Source organism: Falco rusticolus, chromosome 4 (genome assembly GCF_015220075.1).
Source record: "Falco rusticolus isolate bFalRus1 chromosome 4, bFalRus1.pri, whole genome shotgun sequence".
Lineage (NCBI taxonomy): Eukaryota > Metazoa > Chordata > Aves > Falconiformes > Falconidae > Falco > Falco rusticolus.
The window spans coordinates 74,218,553-74,239,806 of NC_051190.1; the positions used below are offsets into that span (position 1 = coordinate 74,218,553).

Below are 21,254 nucleotides of genomic sequence, written 5' to 3' on the forward strand. Positions count from 1 at the left end.
ACACTGTAATAAAAATTCTTTATTGTGGTTAAAATATGTATATTTTCATGGAATAGCTGTAATATTGCATCCAAAGATTTATTTTTTGAAAACCCAACAATATTATCTTCATGAGATATAACCATGACATATAATACAACCCCTTGATATAATAGGTTTTTCTTTCAGTTTGTTTCTTTACAACTCACTGCTTGCACAAAAAATGACCACTTTTTGCCTGTACTTGACAAACTTAGGCTTGTGAGCACATCTTATGCCTTTCTGCCATTTTGGTCTCTCCTCCATCCCCTTGCCACCTGAGTTTCTGGTACAGTGGTACAAGCAAGAATTCAGTAATCCTTGTCCCATACACTTCTAACATTAGAGTTCCTGTGCACAAACCAATCTTACGCAACTGTCTCTCAGGTATGAACACAGGTTTCTTTTGGATCGGATGTTAACGGAGGATAAACTAATGCTGTGAAGAAGAGAGCTCTTCCTCAGCCAGCAACCATCCTGCACCCATTCTATGGGTGCTGGTGGCTTCTGGGGTGGAAGGAGGGTGTGCGTTCATACATGTGTGCGTTGGATCTGTTTGGATGTGTGTGGCTGCATGTAGACCTCAGTCCCAACAGGCAGGATATGGAAGAGGAGCAGATGCCACCTAATGCCAAAGGTTAGTCTGGTTTTGCCCAGCCTTGGGAGGAGGTTTGGAGCAACAGGGGAGGGACATGGAGCACCACTTACTTCTCTCATACTCTTCTTAGTAATGGAGGGTGAATAGGCAAGGGGCAATATACTGAGCAAAAGAGAGGGCCAACACCTTGTGAAAGCATGCCTGAGGTGCAGGAACTCAATGGCCTCACTTGATTTGTATTTTAAGCACGTCATTAGGGTGGCTTTATTTTACTCAGGGCCTGGCCAAGTTTTTCACTTTTTCTCTCACTCCCCAGATAAAGGAGGCTCAGGACTTCATTTTGATATGCCTTCATGATATTTTTTTTTCTTCTTTTTGATAATTCAGGTTAGTCTAATTATACAGCAGACTTGTTGATAATGTAATTTGACTGTTCTGAGTACTGGGGATTCCTCTCCCAGCCCTGTCGAATTTGTGTGAGAGGTTTGTCCAGACAAGGAAATATCAGGAAAAATTTGATGAGCAGTACAATACATGGAATAATGAGGGAGAGCATATAGGCACTTGGAAGATACCATCTGTACGATGATGGGTTCAGGAACTGTTTTCCACCATAAACCAGGGTGTGTGCAGTGCACAAAGTCAGTGTCAGGTATCCGAGTTTGGACTAGGGGAGAACAAAGGAAAGAGAAGAAGAAGTGGAGGTTAAAACAGTAAATTAAACCAGTACAAATGCAGTCTAAAGGACACGGTAAGCTTTGTGGAATGTGCCAATTTTAGGAATAATTGGGGGCTGCTGAAATGGAACTGCTTTATATAATATAAAGGCTCTTACTGTTTTTTTTAATTAAGATTCATTCAAATAGATCTAGGTGAATCACACTTGTTTTTTTCCTCCATCAACTATCCTGATAATTTTTGCTAGCTTACACATACTGCCTAGTGGTTATCATGTTTGTGAAAATGCAGAGAAAATGCTGAAATTCAGTAGAGAGATCCAAGCTTTTATATGCTCTAATGCTAATCCATCCAGAACTACCATACTGTGCAAGTTTTTGGCCTTGATAAAACATTCATTGATAGTAATTTCCCCTTCCCTTGCCTCCCCTCCCCTCCCAACCCAGCTCCTGCAGAGGCATGGCAGCTTGCACCAAGCTTCCTCTGAACGGGGGGCTTAGATTATAGTGTTATCAAGGGCAGCCTGTTTATAGGCACAGCGGTTTTTAGATTCTGCAAAACCTGCAGATTCTCTTCAGATCCTTGGCACTGAAAGGATCTGAGTTATAAAGTCTTTTTTTTCAGACCTATTTTGAGATAACTGAACTATCTTGCGAACCAACAGAATTAGCCCAATAAATAGCTAAAATATTTTGTGACTTAGTATAATTGTGGAATTTGGTAATTCCACAGTGTTGGTTTTCTCTTTGTCATTTAGGAGTTCATTTCTTCCTAATTTTCTCTTGCTAATGCAGTAATCCCAGTTGTAACATAAGTAGCCATCAGAACAGTTGTGGTTTCTTACAGGTGAGCTGTATAGCCATGTAGATTTTTTTTAATTCACTATGTGATGGTGGATAGTGCACACATCACATTTGGAGATACTAGTGGAGGAAGGCCCTAAGTCTCTAGTAAACCTGCCTGTGGTCATAGTTTATAAGGGAAGAAGTTTTTTTTAGAATAAGTCTTTTTCTTACCTGTACAAATCGAAATTCTCGCCAGTTGACGTTGTTGCTGACTGAAGGCAAGGAAGTTATTCCCAGAAGAACAAATAAAAAAAATCCTAAAATCCCCAAAGCCACGTAAGAGTCACTAAGCCAGGCATTAGTGGTGTTGAGTGGTTCTGTTTCATTGTTCAGTGCCTGAGGAAAAGAAGACCAGGTACACCTTAGTGATAACAGTTTTAGAATCAATGCAGAAAAAATATCCTTTAAGGTAACTAGGAGATAAATGTTATACGTTAACTCTCTGAAAATAATTAGAGATTTACTTGGAATGCCTATTCAAAAGCAGAAGAGGCATTACATTCCATATACATTCCATGTACCTGTAATCATGGTGCATGTTTTACACTTCTGTAGACCTGCTGTTGAGGACAGGTATGTGATCCTTTCTTGTTAAATAAGGTCAGGAAGTCAAAATATGTGCCATTTTTAAGGTAAAAATACGTGTCATTCTTAAAGGTATATGGAGAAATAAGAAAGTTTCTTTAAAATACTCTTAATGTTTACATTTTCCCTGCTTATTTTATTAACATGTAAACTGTCTAGGAGGAAGACTGAGGCCAGAAATCCCCTCAACTCAACATAATACCATCAAAATTCAGATATACCAATAGTTAAAAGGAACAGAAAAATTATGAAAATAACCTTAGTCTGTCCATGTGAATTTCTGAAGCTCAAGGTAGAAGGTAGTATTTGTAATATGGCCCAAAGAAAGGCAGGCATAGAACAGGGGACGAAACTTACCAGGGAGATGATTCGACTGCTGATTTTCCATCTTACGAAGGAGCGAATTGGGATGACAAGAGTGTACAAAACATGCAGAGAAGCAAATGCCAAGGCTACTAGTCCAAGTTGTTTCCTACACAGCATCCATTTGTCCAGCCAGTCTGGGAAACGGTGGTATTTGGTACCTCTGTATAACTGAATAATTGCAGCAAACACACCAGGAACATAAACCAAGGAAAGAAGGATGAGTGCCAATATAGGGCAGATCTGATTTGGAATGGAAATTGCAATAAAAAATGAAAAGTCTTTGTTTTCATTAACATAAGGGTAAATTACCCTATGAGTCAAACAGTAGAAGAAGAAGAAGGCGGTTAGGCCAAGGGACAAAAGGATGGGAAACTTCCACATTGGAAACAGCTGCAGAGGGTAATTTTCTATTTCCTGAGCTGCCAAGAGGGATCCCTTATCTAATGGAGTGAGACCCAGTGCACGAACAATATCCATCACCCTTTGTTTAGCTTCCATGTCATCTCCACAGACAAACACCTGCAGCCAAAAACAAACAACAGTTTTATTTAGACAGATTTTTGTGACATTCTCTACTGCCGTCCTACCTGGATATGGACGATGAGCACAAGTTTCCTAGGCTACTTGTTGGATTCCCTACTGGCCTTAATTTATAAAGGCAAAAAGTAACCTACAGTTACTTTCTTGGCCAACAAGTGCAAGAACTAAGAATAGGAATCTTTTATTTGGGGAAGGAGATAGTTTCAAGTGGCAAAATTTTGTGTCTGAAAGGAGTAATGTATAACACACAGTGCAAGTCTTTGCCTGAAAGACTTGACATACTCTTCTGAAGACCTGCAAGTGGTTTGTAAGCACAAGATTTTATTGGAGTAAACAGGAGCAAAATTTTCAATAGGAGTAAATTGGAGCACAATTTTCAATTGCTCGTAGAGTGGTCTGTAAGTACTCGAGGGAACTGGGGACAGAGGTCTTTAAAACATGATTGCTCTATCACAAAAATAAATATTTCTTTCCAAGTCTAGTAAAATAGTTAAGAAACCATCTTTTCTGTGAGTGTGCAAGACAGTACTTCTTTGGAACTGGGAGAAAGGGGGCAACTTCTACTCCCATTGATATGATAAAGGCTTGTACAGCCTAGGCTTGGAAGTCCTTGGGTCTTTGGCTAAACGGTTTATTTGGCAGCAGAAAGCAAAGCTAGTAATGGTTTGGGTTTGAGTGGCTGGCTGGTTTCGTACATTCTTCAAGAGCATTGTCCCTCACAGCAGTAGAAAACAGAGTAATAACAAATTACTTGTCTTGAAGTAAGCTGTTGTGTTGATTCCTATGGCCTGTGCTCACTGGCCTGTGGTTAAGGAGCTGGTTAAAATAGTTTTCACACACTGTTGTCATATTAAACTTCTATGATGATGGATTCCAATTTAGAAAACTTAATTTATTCACCTTCCAGCTCACTTCTGCTGCCTATACTCATTCTGTTGCCCCATCATATCACTTGCCTCCCTGTTTTTGCTCTCTTCAGTTTTATTCTTACTTTGATGTATTCTTCCTATCTCCTTTCTGTTTAACTTTAGAACCTGGTAAACAACTGATGCAACCCTCATTTCCTCCTGATTTGCTGTTTCTCTGTTTGGAGCTCGGCTATCTTTCTTTCCTTACTTCTTTAGTGTCTCCAAACGCTGAGTTCAGAGGCAAGCTATTGATATTCCTTGTCGTGCCATATTACAAGCCAAAAGTAAGTAAGTTTTAGTTCCCATTTAGTTTGAAAAGGGTGATTATAGTGAAAATACCATCCCAACTTTGTCTGATTTGTATGTCTCGTGCGTGTTCTGTCTAGCTGTTAAGAAGCCATATGATACATAACTCTATGACATAGGAAACCCCCATTGCTCAGTCTTACCTGCCGGCTTGCATCCAGTGCACCTGACTGCAAAGCCCAGGCTGACACAGTGTTAAAGGCTTTCACAACCTTGGCACCAGGCACCAGCTGAGCGAGGTACTCTGCATTGGATTCAGGATACTGGTTTATTTTTAAGTTGTTGCTTACGTCCACCAAGATTTTTCCATGGAGAATTTCTGCTAGTGGTGTAAGGAAGTTGTAATTTTGCCTCTGGATTGCTATAATGATGATGGAAGCTTTCTGTGCTGCCTCTGCATGGCTCATCACCTTTGCATCCTTGGGAATAAGGCTGGATCTCTCTGTGCTCCGGCTTCCAAACACAATGGGGTAGCCGGACTGAATCATTTTTTGCCCCAGAGCTCTTCCAAAATCTCCAGTTCCAAATATGCACACTGTCTCTTTTTTGTTAGAAGTGTTGGGAGCCAAAGCCATTATGTTGGAAGAATTTTTATTCATCTGTTTAAAAAAAAAAAAAGTTATGAGAGCAAACTAAGTAGAACATCAAGCTCTTGAAAATGGAAGGTTAGCAGCCATTCTGGCTATATAAAATAAATAACTGAGTTTTCTTGCCTCTTAATGTGCTTTCTGCACACTTTTCTGAATACACACTCTCAGAAGATTTCTGTACAGTTTTTAAAAAACAGTTCTGGATATTCACCTCTCCATCTCTTATGGCACCCTCTTCTCCATCTATTTTGTGGATTTTAACATTCAGCTGAACTGTTGCAGTTTTCCTCTCTCAAAAGGAAAGCAGGATAAAAAGATACCGGAGCACACTGCTTACTTGTGCTATAGAAAAACATTGAAGAGGAGTGTGTTTCTAGTTTCTAGTCAGATTAGAACCTGGAAGGTCTTTTGTGAAATACTTGAAGAAGAGACACTGTAAAAGGTAGCTACAAACCTATCTGTTGTCCTCAGTATTTCCTTAATACAACTAGTCAGTGCCAGTTTGTTTTATTGTTGTTCTTCAATTTCCTCAAGAATGTCCCATTAAGCATTTGGATAGTGGAATTGGAATAATTCATGTTGAACATAGATTTCTGATATTTATATATTACTCATAATAAAATTCTCTTTGAGGTTTTTATCTGCCCTCCTTTATCACTGTACCTGGAAGCTTCAAAGTCTTTAATGTATTATCCATGCCATAGCAGTACGTACGCTCTGTACTTGCAGAGTGAGACCCATGATACAAATACAGAATCAAAAAGGTCTGCTCCAGAGGTCTTGCATTAGGTCCACATGCTGTTGTCCTCACTTTACAAAAGGTGAACTCAGACCAGAAAACCCAAGGCCCAAAGGAAGACCTCCAGCAGGAGACCCTGAGACACCCCTCTCTTGGCCTGGCAAGCATTTTAGTACTTAGACCAGCCATTTAATTTGCAGGAGCCCTGATTCAAGTCTTTCACTGCATCACAGGTAACTGTCTTAATTAAAGCTGTGGGAATAATTGATTTGCCAGTTTGCAGGAAAGAAATGCATGAAATGGTTAGCTAGACCCAAAACAACTGCTTTGCTACTTGCTGTTTATTAACCATTTGCTTACATTCTTCTGTGAAGCACCATTCCAAATGAAACTGCCATTTAAAAATACTGAGATGATGTTCTGCACTTTATTTTACATTTTTGTCTAGCCAGAACAGTTTCTGCTTTTTAAAAATCTGGCATGATTTTAAATTGTTTGACTCAAAACTTGCATTTTTTTTGCTGAATAAAAAAATCAAGCCTGAACTTCCCCTTACCCTGCTGTGACCTAGAGTTGAGGACCGTGAATCAGGGATGCACACATTTTTGGCCTGTGCTGTAGGGTGTAAGCTTCAGTAGCAAGATAGGCAGAGAAACGCTTGTTCTGAGAATCATGTGTGAAGATTTTGGCTTGAACTACCTCTGTATGTAGCTAGCTGGCCACCAGTTGGCATCAGTGCCTGCCCAGCACGGTTCCTGCAGTAAGCTGTGGAAGCCCTAGGATTTAGAGAGCTGCCAAGGGAGTTTGCTTCTGGTCATTAGGGGAAGGCATCAGTTCAGGCAGAGAAGAGCCCGAGGATCTGTGTGCTCCGGGGCTGTGTGGCTGGAGCAGGGCCCCCGGGAGGCTTTGCAGCACAGCAGGGTGTTAACCCCAGCTCTCCTCAAGCTGCGGTCCCAGCTATCCAGCTGGACTCTGTGTACTTCATCAAGTAACACACTGAGCATGAAAACAGATCTTCAAAGGGACCCATCTGAATGTCTTTTGCATATTTGTGTGCTCTGACACATGCATACAAATGCAAAGTCCTTTTTGACATATGTAAAAATCCTTCTCTGAGGGCTTTATTAATGTCCCATGAGGCTCTAACGTGACTAAAGCTATGAAATTCCTTTTTGGGGTTGGTCCATATTTCCAAAAGAACAGAAGAACTGCATATGCAATATTAATAAATGGTCCAACTAATAAGACTCAACTTTCCTTTCTTAATTTTTCCTTTTAACAAAGTAGGCTCTTTTCTAAAATGGAAAGTAGAATTTAGTTGTAGCACACGATTGACCATTTGAAAACTTTGTTATTTGCCCTAAGAAATCATTAAGTTATTGCTGAGTGAACTATGCAGATCATTCTCCTCTCCAAAGTAAGACTCGCAAAAACCAAACCTCAAATGGATGTTATCACATAGATTTGGTAGATCAGTTAAAGTTATGTTATGTTTGGGCTTATAAAAATATTGAATACAGAAATGGATCCACTAGCAAGAAATAAGTCTATAAAGTGCTTCTGATGTTCACTAATGCTGAATGTCTCATTTACTAGGGAACACTTAACTCATCTTGCCAGAAAACAGAAAAAGAGGGAGATGAAAAGAAAAATTAATGTAAGGAAAATTCTTTTTTTTCAAAATACAATTTCTTGGAGTACTATCTAAGATTTAAGGGGACTTGTACAAGGAAGTGGATAATATTCCATAGAAGGCTGAAGAGAGTTAAAGCTGTCTTTAATACTGGTGATCTAATTTAGCTTAATACCATTTTTACAAGAAGGACAATTTGCTTGAATAAAGTAAGCAGAATTTACCTTTTGTTTTTAAGAATTACTTAATGGGGATGCCCATAGCTGTTATGATGGTACATATTATATATTAGAAATAAACAGGTCACTAATGAATTTTTAACAGATTAAGTTATATTGTAAAACTGATGTGAATTTAATATTTATTCTGAAAAATCACATGTAAGACAAGGTAAATTTGCTTTTAAATCCCAGGCCTTCTGGACCATGCCTCTTTCTAACAAAGACAGAAATGAAATTAATTTTCTCCGTTGAAGCCTTTTTTTCCTTCCTTCCTTCCTTCCTTTCAACACATCTTTGTGCCAGCTGGCTGTTGTTGAACTAAAAGAAGCTTGTGGGTTTTGCAGTGATCTTCTGGAGGTTAATTCAGGCGATAGGTTATGAGCACATAGACAGTGTGTATATAAATTCTGACTTTGCTGTGTGTATTTGAAGAAAATGCAGCCTCTGATGGCAACTGGGTGGGTGCAAAGGCAAAACAACGAAAATGGCCTCCCAGAGTCCATGATGGCGATAGCTACAATGTGAAAAGAGAGTAATTTTCTATAGGACAGTAATTTTCTACAGGATAAGGTGTTTTATTGTCATATGTCAGTGTGAAAGATGGGAAGCAGAAGTACATCACAAGGGACAGAGTGCCAGCCTGGTGTCTGGGAGCTCAGCCCAAAGGTTGACACTGGGGTCTCCGGAAGTAGCTGATGACACTGGGGGTCTGCTCCATGCCCAGGGGTTATGCTGAGCTCTCTCAGTGTGCCAGAGGAAAGCAGAGATACCAGTAATTTTATATATGTAACCATGTATTATCTGAAAAAAGCCATAGAGATTTGTGTTCATACATAACCTTTTTGCTTATGTCCATCCCCCTAACATAAGAGCGCTAGTGATGCCTTTTGTTATTTGAAAGATATTCCTTGTAAGCTTCTGTAATGATTAACTGCATCCTTTCTCTTCTGCATTGTTATACACTGACTTATCCTATTTGAAGGAAAATGGTGGTAATCTCTGAGTTTACTTGGTCAGTAATGATAAAAGGAGGTGCGGAAAGAAAAAAAAAAGAAGCTAACTGCAGAACTGTTGCTTCTACCCACTGCATAAACACCAGGGGAATTGAATGAAGGTTCAATGTTTAGTTCAGCAGTTATATGCAAGTACTTCAGTTATGTAGGAGTGTGAATGGAGACAGGCACATTGCTTCACACGTGGGAAAAAGGAGGGATTTCCTAGGGAAGCAATGCCACAGATGAAGTACAGTGCCAAAAGTGGAAAGGCAGAGATGGGACTGAGATGTAGAGTGGGATGGATAATGGAAATATCAGAAAGGTGTAAGATGAAATGGCAGACAGAAGATGAGTAAAATGATTCAAAAGGTAGAAAGGCAAGATGAAAGGAGCAGGAAAGAGTAGTTTTACTATTTATATTTTAAAAGGAAGCAAACCAAATAACTGGTGGTGATCTCAAGAGATTATCTAGTCCGTGTCCCTCCCTAAGGCAGGATGAACTATGCTTAGACAAAGTCTGACAGGTGCTTGTCTAACCTGTTTGTAAAACCTTCCTGTGTTGTGGATGCTGAAGTTTTCCTTGCTTATTGCTTTCTGAGGCAGATTTTCCTATATGTAATCTGTGTCACCTCCTCCACAGCAGATACAGGTGTCAATTTATCCCCCTTCTCTTTGCAGCAGCCTTTGTTGGACATGAAAGCTGTTACCATTTCACCCTTTTCTTCTCTAGACAAAACAACCCCAGATCTTTCCCTGCAAGTCATGCTTCTGAGAGTGGTAATCTTTCTCATGGCTTTCTTCTGATCTTGGTAGGCTAAACTGCTCCAACTGTTAATTAAAAGTATGGTGCTAAAACTGAATGCAGTACTCTTGCTGAGATCTTACCAGAGAGAAGAAGATCCACTTGCCTCATAGGCAACACATCATCCCACTGTCACATTTGTTTTATTCACAGCACAGCTGATTCATAGTCAGGTTGTGATGCATTAAAAGGATGAGTACTTTAACAAGTAGTGTGTGGCAACAGGAACCAAGATGTAGACTGAAACAGCTGGTGCTGAGCACATGTTGTTTACACTATCCGTGTGTCATAGACTTCCACCTTGGACTAGCTTTGGTTTAGTATTGCAGCCTGAGTGCCCACTAGCAGCTGCAGTGCTTTGGGGTGCACCAAAGGCATGTCTTCTGGCTCAGCTTTCATGGAAAGGCATCGAGTTTCATAAGCTCTAAAGAGTTCTCTGTGGTGTAAAGCAAAGCTTGAAAAGTGGTGATCTGCTTCTACATCTGATCAGATCTGGAATACTGATATAAATGCATCCTGCTACAGCCAAATCCTTTAATTGGGCTGCTCCTATGTCACTTGCTCCATCCTCAATTTCTGTAGTTTTTCTCTGACTCAGAGCTGTATTGTGCACTTGTCCCTGTTGAATAGCACCATATATTTTCAAACTGTAGCTTCAATTTGTCAAGATCATTTTGATTTCTAAGCCTGTCCTCTAATGTGCTTGCAGCCCTTTTCAACTTTGTCAGATTGTCAGCTTTAATAAGCACAGTGTCTATTCTGGTATCTACACCATTTAATGACATTCTGGAACAGGACTTTTGCCAGGAGAGACCTCCTGTATATCTGCAGTAAATGTAGTCTTCTGTTTTGACATTGATTAACTGAGAGACTGAAAATGTTTCTCTCACTAGTTCTGCAGAACCTTACCTTATATTAGTTTAATCTAGGCTGTGTTTTCCTAGTATGCTTTTGAAAAATCTTCTCTAACATTTACCATAGTAAAACTTCACTTGTCAAGTTGTATAGCCTCTGTGATTCACAAGGACTGTTATCCTGTTATAAGAGGAAATGAGGTTGGTTTGGAATGATTTGTTTGTGATTAATCCATGTGCCTGTAACCCATTTCTTTCTTATCTTCCCTTTGCTTCCTCTGTTTGAGAATTGTACTTAAATGTATTGGGCCATAATTCTGCACCTCCTCTTTCTTCTTACTTTTAAAGATAGCTGTTATTCTTGCCTTTCCAGTCTTTCAAAACTTCACCTCTTCCACACAGTTCTTAAAGATAGTTATTAATGGCTGTGGAAATGCTTCAGTTATCCCCTGAACAATGTGAACTGAATTCCATCAGCCTTGCTGATCTCAGGTCATTTAACTCACCTGAGCACGGCCTAATCTCTTTTCTGTCATCTAGCGAGAATTTTCAGTTCTTTGCTACTGATGTAAACCCTTTTATCATGGTTGACCCTTCTAGTGAAGAAAGAACAAAATAGGCATTACAGAGGTGGCTTTCTTCAAGTCATTAATCAGTAGCTTTCTCTCAGTTGTGGGGTGGATCAGTTCTCTCCTTGATTTTCCTTTAACAGTTTATGTTTTTACAGGAAACTTTTTGTTATTCTAGAGGTACCTTACTAATTACATTTCTTTTTGTGCTGTGGCTTTTCAAATCTTATCAACATATTAGTACTATTCTTCTGTGCTTGCCCATAGATTTTGATTTATGTATGCTATTTAAGTCTGAAGTGTCTGAAGAACTCAGAGTGCCAGCCATGGTGCTGTCTTATTGCAGTCCTTGTTCTGTGCTGCAATCTTTATGTCTCTGCTTTTGACATAGTTTCTTTAAGCAGCTATCAAATCTTCTAACTCCATTTTGCTCTCAAGTTGTACTTCTCATGGAACATCACTTTCCCACCTTCAAAATCAAGTATACTCTGCTTATTATTCTGCTAGGTGGACAAGTCCATTTTTGACCACTTGATCTCGTCTGGTGACCTGTGGTAGCTCCCAGGTGTTGCAGAACCTCTGTATTTTCCCCTCTATAATTTTCAAAAGCCTTCTACTGGATCTATTTTCTTTTATCTTTTGATGCAGGGCAGGAGTTTAGGAGACGAAGAAGAATATGAGAAGATAAATGGCCAAGGTATCACCAGGATTTTGATCCATAGCCATGTAAAATATAGGTTTGTAAGTAGAATAAGAAAAGAGTTAATGGACAGCACACCTGTGATCCAGGTAGGTTATGGTGTCTGCTATGGGAACTAGTCTTAAGATTTACAACACTGATCCATTTATCATCTTTTTCTTTTTCTTCTTTTTAAGCTCATTGTAAAAATCATAATCCCAAAGGTGGCCATAAAGATTATATACAGAACAAATATTATGGGAGCATAACTTTAAAAAGTGAAGTATCAAAGGCCCTCTTTCTATGTAAACTAAATATTTTGACTGCTATTTCCTTGTAAGTCACAGCAGAGACTCTGATACACTATGCAAATAATAAACAGTGCTAGGCATCAGAATGGCCTCTCTGGAGCAACTTGCCATTGTTCTAGTACAAAATTCTGGAGGCAAATAAAGGTCCTGACGTAATACATCTGGCCGATTATATAGCACGCTTGGGGTACATTCACCTGCGTGAATCTGTATACAGTTACACAGGAGTCATGACAACAGTATTGACTGCATATCCAGTGATTCATGTACTAGAATATCAGTACAAAAAATCTGTTTTCTAGGTTCACCTTTCTAGAAAAAATCTTGTTTTACCAGACTTCAAAAGGGTTATTTTTCTATAATGATGGGGAGACACTTGGGTTGACACTTTGGCGCTTATTAAGTTTAGTACATTGCACAGCTGAACTATAATAGTATCCTGCTGCACGAAGAAGTTAATTCTTCCCTCAGGTTCACTAACCTGTGGTGTTTAACGCTGCTTGTACAGTACTGAAACCAGGACATCTGGGATAAGCAGTCTGGGTTCAGACGGTGCCCTCCTGTAGACCTCATTTTAAGCTGCTGACATGACTTCTCACATGTCACCTTAACTGCAGTGCTTTTTTAACACAGAGTATTTGTCTGTTTCTGTTTTCTTTTTTTTTCCCCCAAATCTCTCATCATCACAAGGATCAGCTGAACTTTCTCACACAGCATCCACATACATAAGTCTTCAAGCCCCTGCTAAAGGTCTTTTTCAGCCAAAGCTCTGCATCTCTGCTCAGAAAGCACCTGAAAACATGCAGTTCCTTACATGGATTTAAGAACTTGTTTACGTAGTTTGAACCACACAGGCAGGGCTGAGCACACTGCAACTCATTTCACCGACAGAGGTTCAGAGTGTGCCTTACACTTTGAAACCAGGTTCTCACCACCACTACAGAAAGCCAAGCACGCCGTCGGACTTGATGTGAATACACATCTTAATCCTGCTGGGCAACTGTGCACTGACCTTGAATTGGGATTTATGGCTTAACTGCTGAAAATATACCCTTTGGAGGTGTCCTGCAGACCTTCCTCATACCTCGCTGAACAGACTGAACAGGTTCCGTCATGTTTGCTTCCCCATTGCCTCTGTGTACACCTGGTCCTTCCCTGCCTGATAAACATACCTCCTTCTCAGTCATGGGTGGGCTGCAGTTGTAACCGTGGTGCTTTGACACCGTGCTGGTGGCATGTACTCATGCTGGTGGCAATCAAGAACAGTGCCTATAACCAAGAGTATCAAAGGCAGTGGAAGTGGTAATTTTTTCATTTTTTCCTTAACATCGAGTCTCTTTTTTTGTTGTTTCCTTCAAATCCCTGCATACCTGTGGATGGGCATGGTGAACTTCAAATAAGCAAATGACTACATATTTTTGCTTGGAATTATACTTTTTTCATTGGTAATTTTTAGTTTCCCATGCTGTCAAGTTCTCCAAAGTCAGACAATTTCTTTCTGGAATAGGGTTTATTCTCATAATTGTCTTAGCTGTTTGTTACATGTACTGGCAAGCAGAAGTCATCCCTGACTGTTGTGTTTTGGGTTGGTTTTTTTTTTTTTTCAAATGAGAATCCTGCTTTGTCCTGTCATCTATGATCAAAAGGTGTATATTAGACAAAAATGCCCTAATACACTAAAATTACATATAGTAACCCATTAAATATAGTAAAGAAAGAGAGTGATTAATACTTCATTTCTTACATATGTAGTGCTGCAGCTTTGGAGGTATTTTTATGAGTATATTTCACACGTACATGATACTCATTAATCCTGGTGTAGCTTGGAAAACAGGTGAAATGTGATTTAAAAAGTCTCCTCAGAATGGCCTGTACACTACTCTGAGGCAATCTCATTTACTTAAATTTTCATTTTACCATTCCCACAGAGAGAGAAAGAAAACACACTACAACAAATACTGTTTCTTACAAGATGACAGTTGTAGAACCAAATCTGCTGTGAATTATAAACTGCATTTTCTGTTGCTTGATACACCTAAAACTGAAAGGCATGTGGCTAAACTACTCTCCCATGATTAATCCAGTACTGAAATGCATAAAGAAAAGAGCAGAATAGCTCTTAACAAACGTATTACAACAAATTATTCATGAATTTTCTTTCAAGCGAATGAATATCTGCTGTTCTTCTCAGCAGAAAATCCTGGGCTCCAAGTTTTGACAAAGCTGATAAAAAATAATTGTTTGAGACAATAAATTTGCCTACAGAGGACATTGCATTTCCCACATCTTCACTTTTTATCAGGAGAACACTAAAGCTGCCTGGAGGCTCTTCAAACAAATGAAGTATAGGCCTAAATAGATGTGCTTAATGTTGTCTAAATCATAGCAAAGTACTGAGAGGGCTGGAAATCTCAGCACCTCCAGCTGCTCCCATAAACATGTAAGCCTCAGCTATAGCTTAAGTAATTTCCTCAGTCTTTTCAGGGCTATTGTACAGTTCTGAGGTGTGCAGGTATTAAGCTTTAATCCAGCCTAGCCAACTGCAAGGAGAATGAAAAGTATTTCACAAAAACCTGAAGGTGAGCAAGGGTGAGAAGGAGAGACAGTCCTGTCTACAGTGCAGAGGGCACTGGATTTAGCCCAGTTGGCCCAGGAGATGCCCTGAGACTGTGAAAGGTGTTTTCACATCCACTGTGCATGGAGAAGCACCTCCTGGATTCCTGCTGAGTCCTCCCCTCACTGTGAAGTTATTCTTCTGAGCATCTTTTATCTGCCATTTAGAGACATTAACAAATAGCTCTATCTCAGAGAAATAACACTAGAAATAATGAAGCCTGGCTTCCTAGGGGTTTGTGTTTCTTGGCTGATTACAAGTGCTGATTGATGCCGTTTCCAATCACAGAAGATGACTCCTATAACATTTCTTCTCATGGATTTTTGGGTCTTTTAAATGTATATAGTCACAGTATAGTCTTTCATTTTTCAGGACTCTTCTGTGGGGTCTTCAGCTGCCTTTTTTCATGCAACACAAGGAGAATGGAGCCCTCTCTCCTCCTGGCATATTTGTTTGAAATCATCACTAAAAAAATGATTGAGGAACACACATAAACATACATACACTCACATGCCTCTGCATGACCAGAGAAATCTCACTTCCTACAGAAATCACGCTAAAATAATGGACATCCTATAAAATTTATGTACACACACCCACGTGAATGTCTGTACCACCAAAAGAGAAGGAAACAAGTGAGGAATGGCTCTTCAGTTGTGACCCTATGTTGTTGTGGTCTGTAGAAAGATACGGAGGATGAGGCAGGGGATGTTATTTGGGATGCTTTTACTGATAGCCCATCAGTAGGATACACTGAGACTAGAATTAGGTGCATTACAGCAGCCACCAACCAAAACCAGACCTTCAGAATGCTAAAAATGTAAGAGTTCAAGCCACGTATTTATTATGAGCTCTAGGACTGTGTGACAAGCCTGACTCTCTTCCCATGTACACTAATGGAATTGTTGATTTTCAGTTAGCTTGCTTTTGGACCAGGCTGGCACAAGCTGGAAGAAAAAGCAGCCCAGTTATTTCATAACACCTGTGATAAAATCAAAGGTGAGGTGACTGGTGTGGCACTGTGATGATGTTCTTAGCTGTCTTATCCTCTTAGAAATCTGAGTAAGAGAGAGTATAGTGAAAGATTTAAGAAAAAGGAGCATGAATATGGAGTTTCCTTGCCAAAACAAATATGTGTGGATTTGTAACGTGTCTGGAATGGGGCCAAGCAGATTTTACAGAATGTTCATTCATCTGTGTTCTTGCTTACACAAGCCTATACACTAAAATGTGTTTAAAGGCATGTGATCTAACACGGGATAACTTTATCATCTCCCTTATTCACTTAATATGAAGTACATTAGATGTATTTACTTGTTCCTTTGGTTTCCTTTCTTTCTCTTACATGGACTTGAAGATTTTCCTCTTCTACTTGACTGAAGTAGAGTGGCATCTGCAGAGACATGCCTGGCAAGGAAAAGTTCTTATCAGGCAATCTTTTAAGAACCAGGCCTTTCTCAAGATGGAAGAAATTCCCCTTCATACTGAGCTAATTTTGTCAGGTCTTTTTAAGAAACAACCTTAAGCTACAGGCTTTGAAAATTAACTGCTGAGAAGCCTGAATTTAAAAACATTATTATAAAATTAAAAAAAAAACCCAAACCAACCAACAGATGAGGTTACTAAAAAATTTACAGAACTGTTCAGAGCAGCATCCTATACTGAGAAACAGAAAGATCTAGTTTGTTTTGGGTTTTTTTTCCAACCCAAACTTCCTTTGAGTTCAGCTCAGGTTTTGCAGGTGCTTGAGCTGCTGCTGGTAATTCCCCAGCCTGGCAAATGGGGACGGATGTGTGCAATGTGGGTCATTACCTCGGCTCCTAGCCCAGGCATTGGTACAAATGAAACCTCTCTGCCAGGGGATGTACAGCCTGTGAGCTACAGTTCTTGGAGCAAAGCATTGTGACCAAATTGCTCGCAGTGCAGCACAGGGCAGCCAGAGTTATCCTGTGCCACGGTCCACTGCACAGGGGCATAGGAAACCTTGAAACAAGACCTCTTAGAAAACTTTGCTGCCTGAGCCCTCTTATGCACAGGCTGCCACCTTCACAGAGAAGTCACCCTGGTCTCTGTCCTCTGCCTGCTCCTGGGTCTCAGCCAAGGTTGCTGGGTATCTCCTGCTCCTACCCTTGTGAAGTACGTGGGGTGAAGGCAGAAGCTGCTCTCTTGGTTTTGCATGTCAAGGCCATGCAATAAGCAAGAAAGGAGTGTACTGGACCCTATCTATGCAACTGAAGTGAAGGAAAAGGTGGATATTTGGGACATGATATGCAGCAGAGACAAATGAAAAGCTTACGTGTTCTTACTAAAGTTAGTCGAAGAAAAAAGAAGAGGGTGCCAGGACATGCGAAACAAAGTGTCATGCTGATTTTGTAATTGCCTAATTGGACAAAATAATTTCCTCCTGCAGGGTGGCCCTCTCTTGCGGCTCCAGCAAGGAAATGAGGAACTGGATTTTCTGAATAAAGCTGTTGTCTTTATTGCATTACCATTTTATGCTATTATGACTATTGCATAATTACCCACTTGTTGTGAGTACTCATGTCTTTTTACATATTTCCTGCTCTCACAGCCCTTGCAGCATGGGACCACCCCAGAGAAATCCTTTGTCAAACATTCCTGTGCTCTAATGATGCCAGAAAGCGTTTTGCTTTTTTGCAATCAATGTCTCCACTAAATTTCTTAGCACTTAAGGCTTGTTTATCTAGAGGCCTACAGAAACTTGTTCACATAGTTGGTATCCGTAATGGAGTGGTGACAGGCAGCAGTAAAACACTTTGATCCTAGTCCTCAGGTGCTATAACTTGTCTGAGGTGGATGGCTGTGCCGCTTCCACCATTGATCAAGAAGTTTGTAGCAGATTATTATAATTAAGCACCTTTGAAGTGCCAAGTTATATGAAGCTCTGGTGCAGTTCAGGTTGTAGAATTCAAATTAAGTTTATTAATATTCTCATTTTTATGGGATATCATGCTGTTTATGGAAATGTTTTTTTTCTTCATAGATTTGTCTTGGTGAGGCTGCTTCTCTTGGGAAAAGCACATGGAGGGAAACCATCTGAGCTGAGAACGTGTCCTCTCTCCTGATTTAATCCTAACCTCATGTTTTCCTAAGCAAGTCATGGGATCTGCATCTCCCAGTGGAGGTTTAGACCTAGCCTTGTCACTGAACCAGGGTGATACTTTGCCAGCGTGACACACAAGGCAGCTCAGCTAAGCACAAGTGGAGCGGTCCTGAGCTGGGTAGCCTGAACCTGTGCCTCTAGCACACCACCACCATGAAAGTTAGAGCATTCCTCCAGTAATCTGACCAGGAAAGGGTCATCTCAACAGTTTAGTAAAGTAAAAAAAAATAGCTTGATGCCACCTTTGCAATTGTGTCTCCAGGGCTGTACTCAGTAGTCACTATGAGGCTGGGAGGCAGCTTTGTCAGTCCTCTAATTAATGCCTTTTCTGGCAGCTATTCCCACTCCCTGTCCGTTTCCAAGAAGCACCAATATAACCAGCACTTACTGGAGCTGCCACCCACTGCCTGCCACCAGCCTGACGGAGCACCCTGTGCAAACCGTGGCAGTGGGTGGGAGAGAAAATGCTCCACAAGGACATTTGAGAGCGCACCCAATTGTCACAGCCCCGTCTACAACCAAGCAAGTGAATTTACTGACCCTTTCGTCAGCCGTGCTCTCACTAAGGGGAATACATGTTGGAGAAATTTTGAAAAAAGTATGTGGGTCTAACAGTGCTGTCAAAAGAGGAAAAAACACCCTGACTTTTTATTTTAGAGCATGCAGGGACAACCTTCCCCCACATTTGAACTGCAATAACCATCTGTACAGGTGACATTCAGATACCTGTCCCTACCTTCTCTTGCCCCAAACCAGCTTTCAAAGAGGTCAATATACATTAAAATCTGAGTAGGATAAAGTAAAAATGCCAACATATATAAAATGTTTTAAAAGTTGCAGTTCCACTCCACTAGCACTGTAACTAAGAATGGAATTGGAGAAATGGTTGGCTTAAATCTTGGAGTTACCAAATAAACAGTTTTTAATACAAATAGACTGGGAAGCAGTGAGGAAGGTCTTAAAATATGCAGATTTTAAGCACTCTCCCTGAAAGCCTCAGTTGCTGTCTCTATTTTTGAGGGATTGGGTTTATCGGGAGGAAAAAGTGGTTGTGAGCACCCAGCCAGCAACCCATGCTAGGCACATTGCTGGGGTTTTTATTTTGGACTAGCTCTGGTCTTGTCCTGTGAGCTTAATTGCCATTAGCGGTAGAATTGTTTTGATTCATGCAAGAGCAGCCGAGACTGTATGTCTCCAGCTTGCTCTGTGATGTGAAACATGGCATGGTACGTGGCGGAGGGTAGCAGAGTCGGTTCCCAAGAGAGATCCTGCTTTGAAATAAAACACTAATGTAGGCAACACACTTTGTTAATAATTTCTCAACACAAAGTAGATTCCTGGTCTGGTTATCGTTTCTGCCTGTAACTAAGTAATATAAAAATGTGCCATCTGCCTAAAATTGTACAAATATGACAAGCGCTTGATATGTTTGTATAAGAAAATTCCAATATGGAGGAAGAAAGTACAGGGATGCTTGATTTCTCAATGACTACTGGAATATTTTGGTATGTAGTTACAGTACTACTTCATGCTAGTCTAAATCATTGCTATTAACAAATCTGGGAGCTTCAGGAAGGCCACGTCTGTAAAAGAATTTACATCTTCCACTAACGGCGTAATTTTATAAGGTCTCAACAGTCTTGAAATTTGGCCTATAGTCTGACTGACAGTTTGTGTTGCAGATTTAGAGGGGATATGAAATTTTCCTATATCAAAGCTGAAGAACAGTTCTGACAGCTGCAAATGTTCTCTGAATTAATAATGTGGAGCTGTTATAAGACAATATTTGAGAAAAATCCATTTCTTTCTGCAGCATCGAAGCCCCTTGCTTATAAAATATTAAAGAGGATTAAAATTGGTATGCTGCTGCTTGAACGGGAAGAGAAAACAAGAAATCCACATATGAATCCAGAAGTGAAAAGAATCATTAGTTCCAACTGTTATTAGTCATAACTTATGATTTGGGGTAAATCAAACACTCTTGGAGTACCTGGACTTGCTACTAAAATTCAGACCAGAATTTTGGCTCTGGCTTAGGAAAGAAAATCCGCTTTCTAGCTTCATTATTTAAAACCCACTGACCAATCCTTATTTGCAGAAGCTTTCTCCACTTCTTTAACTAAAGCACACACCTCTGGAAGATTAAATAAACTTGTTATCTGCTGTGTAAGCTCTCTGAATACCAATTGACTAATCTAAAGTTCTGGTTTGTCCAAACTTTAGAGATACAGATCCTTCCCTGTGTCTCAGTGCTTCCTTACATCAGCTCTTAGTGACTAACAGGTTGTATAATGTCAACACAAAACCAGGAGCTATGACCTGGCTTTGTATTTTTTTTTTTTTTTTTTTGTCTAGCAGGGATCAGGAGATTAAAAAATTTAAGTTCAAGCCTACCGAAACTTCTCAGGTTGACAGTTTAGCCATTTTGTTCCCCGTTCCCACCTGCAGAAGTGAGAAGCCTGTGTCTCTGAGTAAAGCTCACCTGTGCGCTCAACCTGCTGCAGTTCCCCCAGGCAAGCTGGTGCTTCCCCAGCCGGCGGGATGCTGTTTATGCTGGAGCAAGAGAGACCTCAGGAGCTGCAGAGAAGTCCTGTTGCCCGGAGCAGAGTGCAGAAACACCAACAGCCTTGCTGGCACTTATCTAGGGGAAGCCAGGGCGAGCGCACAGGGGAGGGTGAGACCAAGGGATGTTGCAAGCATTGTCTGGCTGAGCGGGTTGAAAGAACTTCCCGTCAAACTCTCAGGGAAAGTCCCAGGCCTTGTATTTACAGCTGAGGTAAAGCTGTGGTTGCTTTTGTCATGCTGGCACTGACTTGCCCCTTGGCTATTGGCCAGAGCTAAGGTTTAGTTGCAATCTCCTACTTTTTGAAGACTACCTGAGAATTGTAGAAGCACAACAGCAACTATTTGCTTGGAAGGAGAACTGCTGCTTTTGTGTCACAGCTTTCCTGTGCTGTTCCACCTATGGGTAGGGACAGTAAGAATGTCACAACAGATGAAAGGAATTTGGCATGGGGACGGTTGAAAGTACCTGATCTCTGAGATTCTCTAGATATTCTTGGCAGCTACAGCAATTCTGTAGAGCCAGAGCCTGTGACGGATAGGTATTGAGAAATGAGTCTTTAAGGGATAAGCCCATGGGAGCATGCAAAGCTCTTGATGTTACACATCTCTTTGGAATGGGACATAATTCTAAACAGATGCCTTGATCAACAAGAGATCACTGGACTGGATCATAGTCCAGATAGGAGAAAGGGGCTAAGGGAGTCCTACTGGCAC

The 21,254-nt window shown here is 40.5% G+C and overlaps 1 protein-coding gene across 1 annotated transcript; it reads right to left on the reverse strand.

Annotated features, from left to right (window-relative positions):
• STEAP4 (STEAP4 metalloreductase) lies at positions 1–20,707 on the reverse strand. Its single transcript, XM_037385496.1, has 5 exons — positions 20,458–20,707; positions 4,988–5,443; positions 3,082–3,609; positions 2,311–2,475; positions 1–1,283 (listed from the first exon to the last, which is right to left on the reverse strand). The coding sequence occupies exons 2-5, from the start codon at positions 5,441–5,443 to the stop codon at positions 1,014–1,016; spliced, it is 1,419 nt and encodes a 472-aa protein (XP_037241393.1). The 5' UTR covers positions 20,458–20,707; the 3' UTR covers positions 1–1,013.
• Between the last annotated feature and the right edge of the window lie 547 nt (positions 20,708–21,254).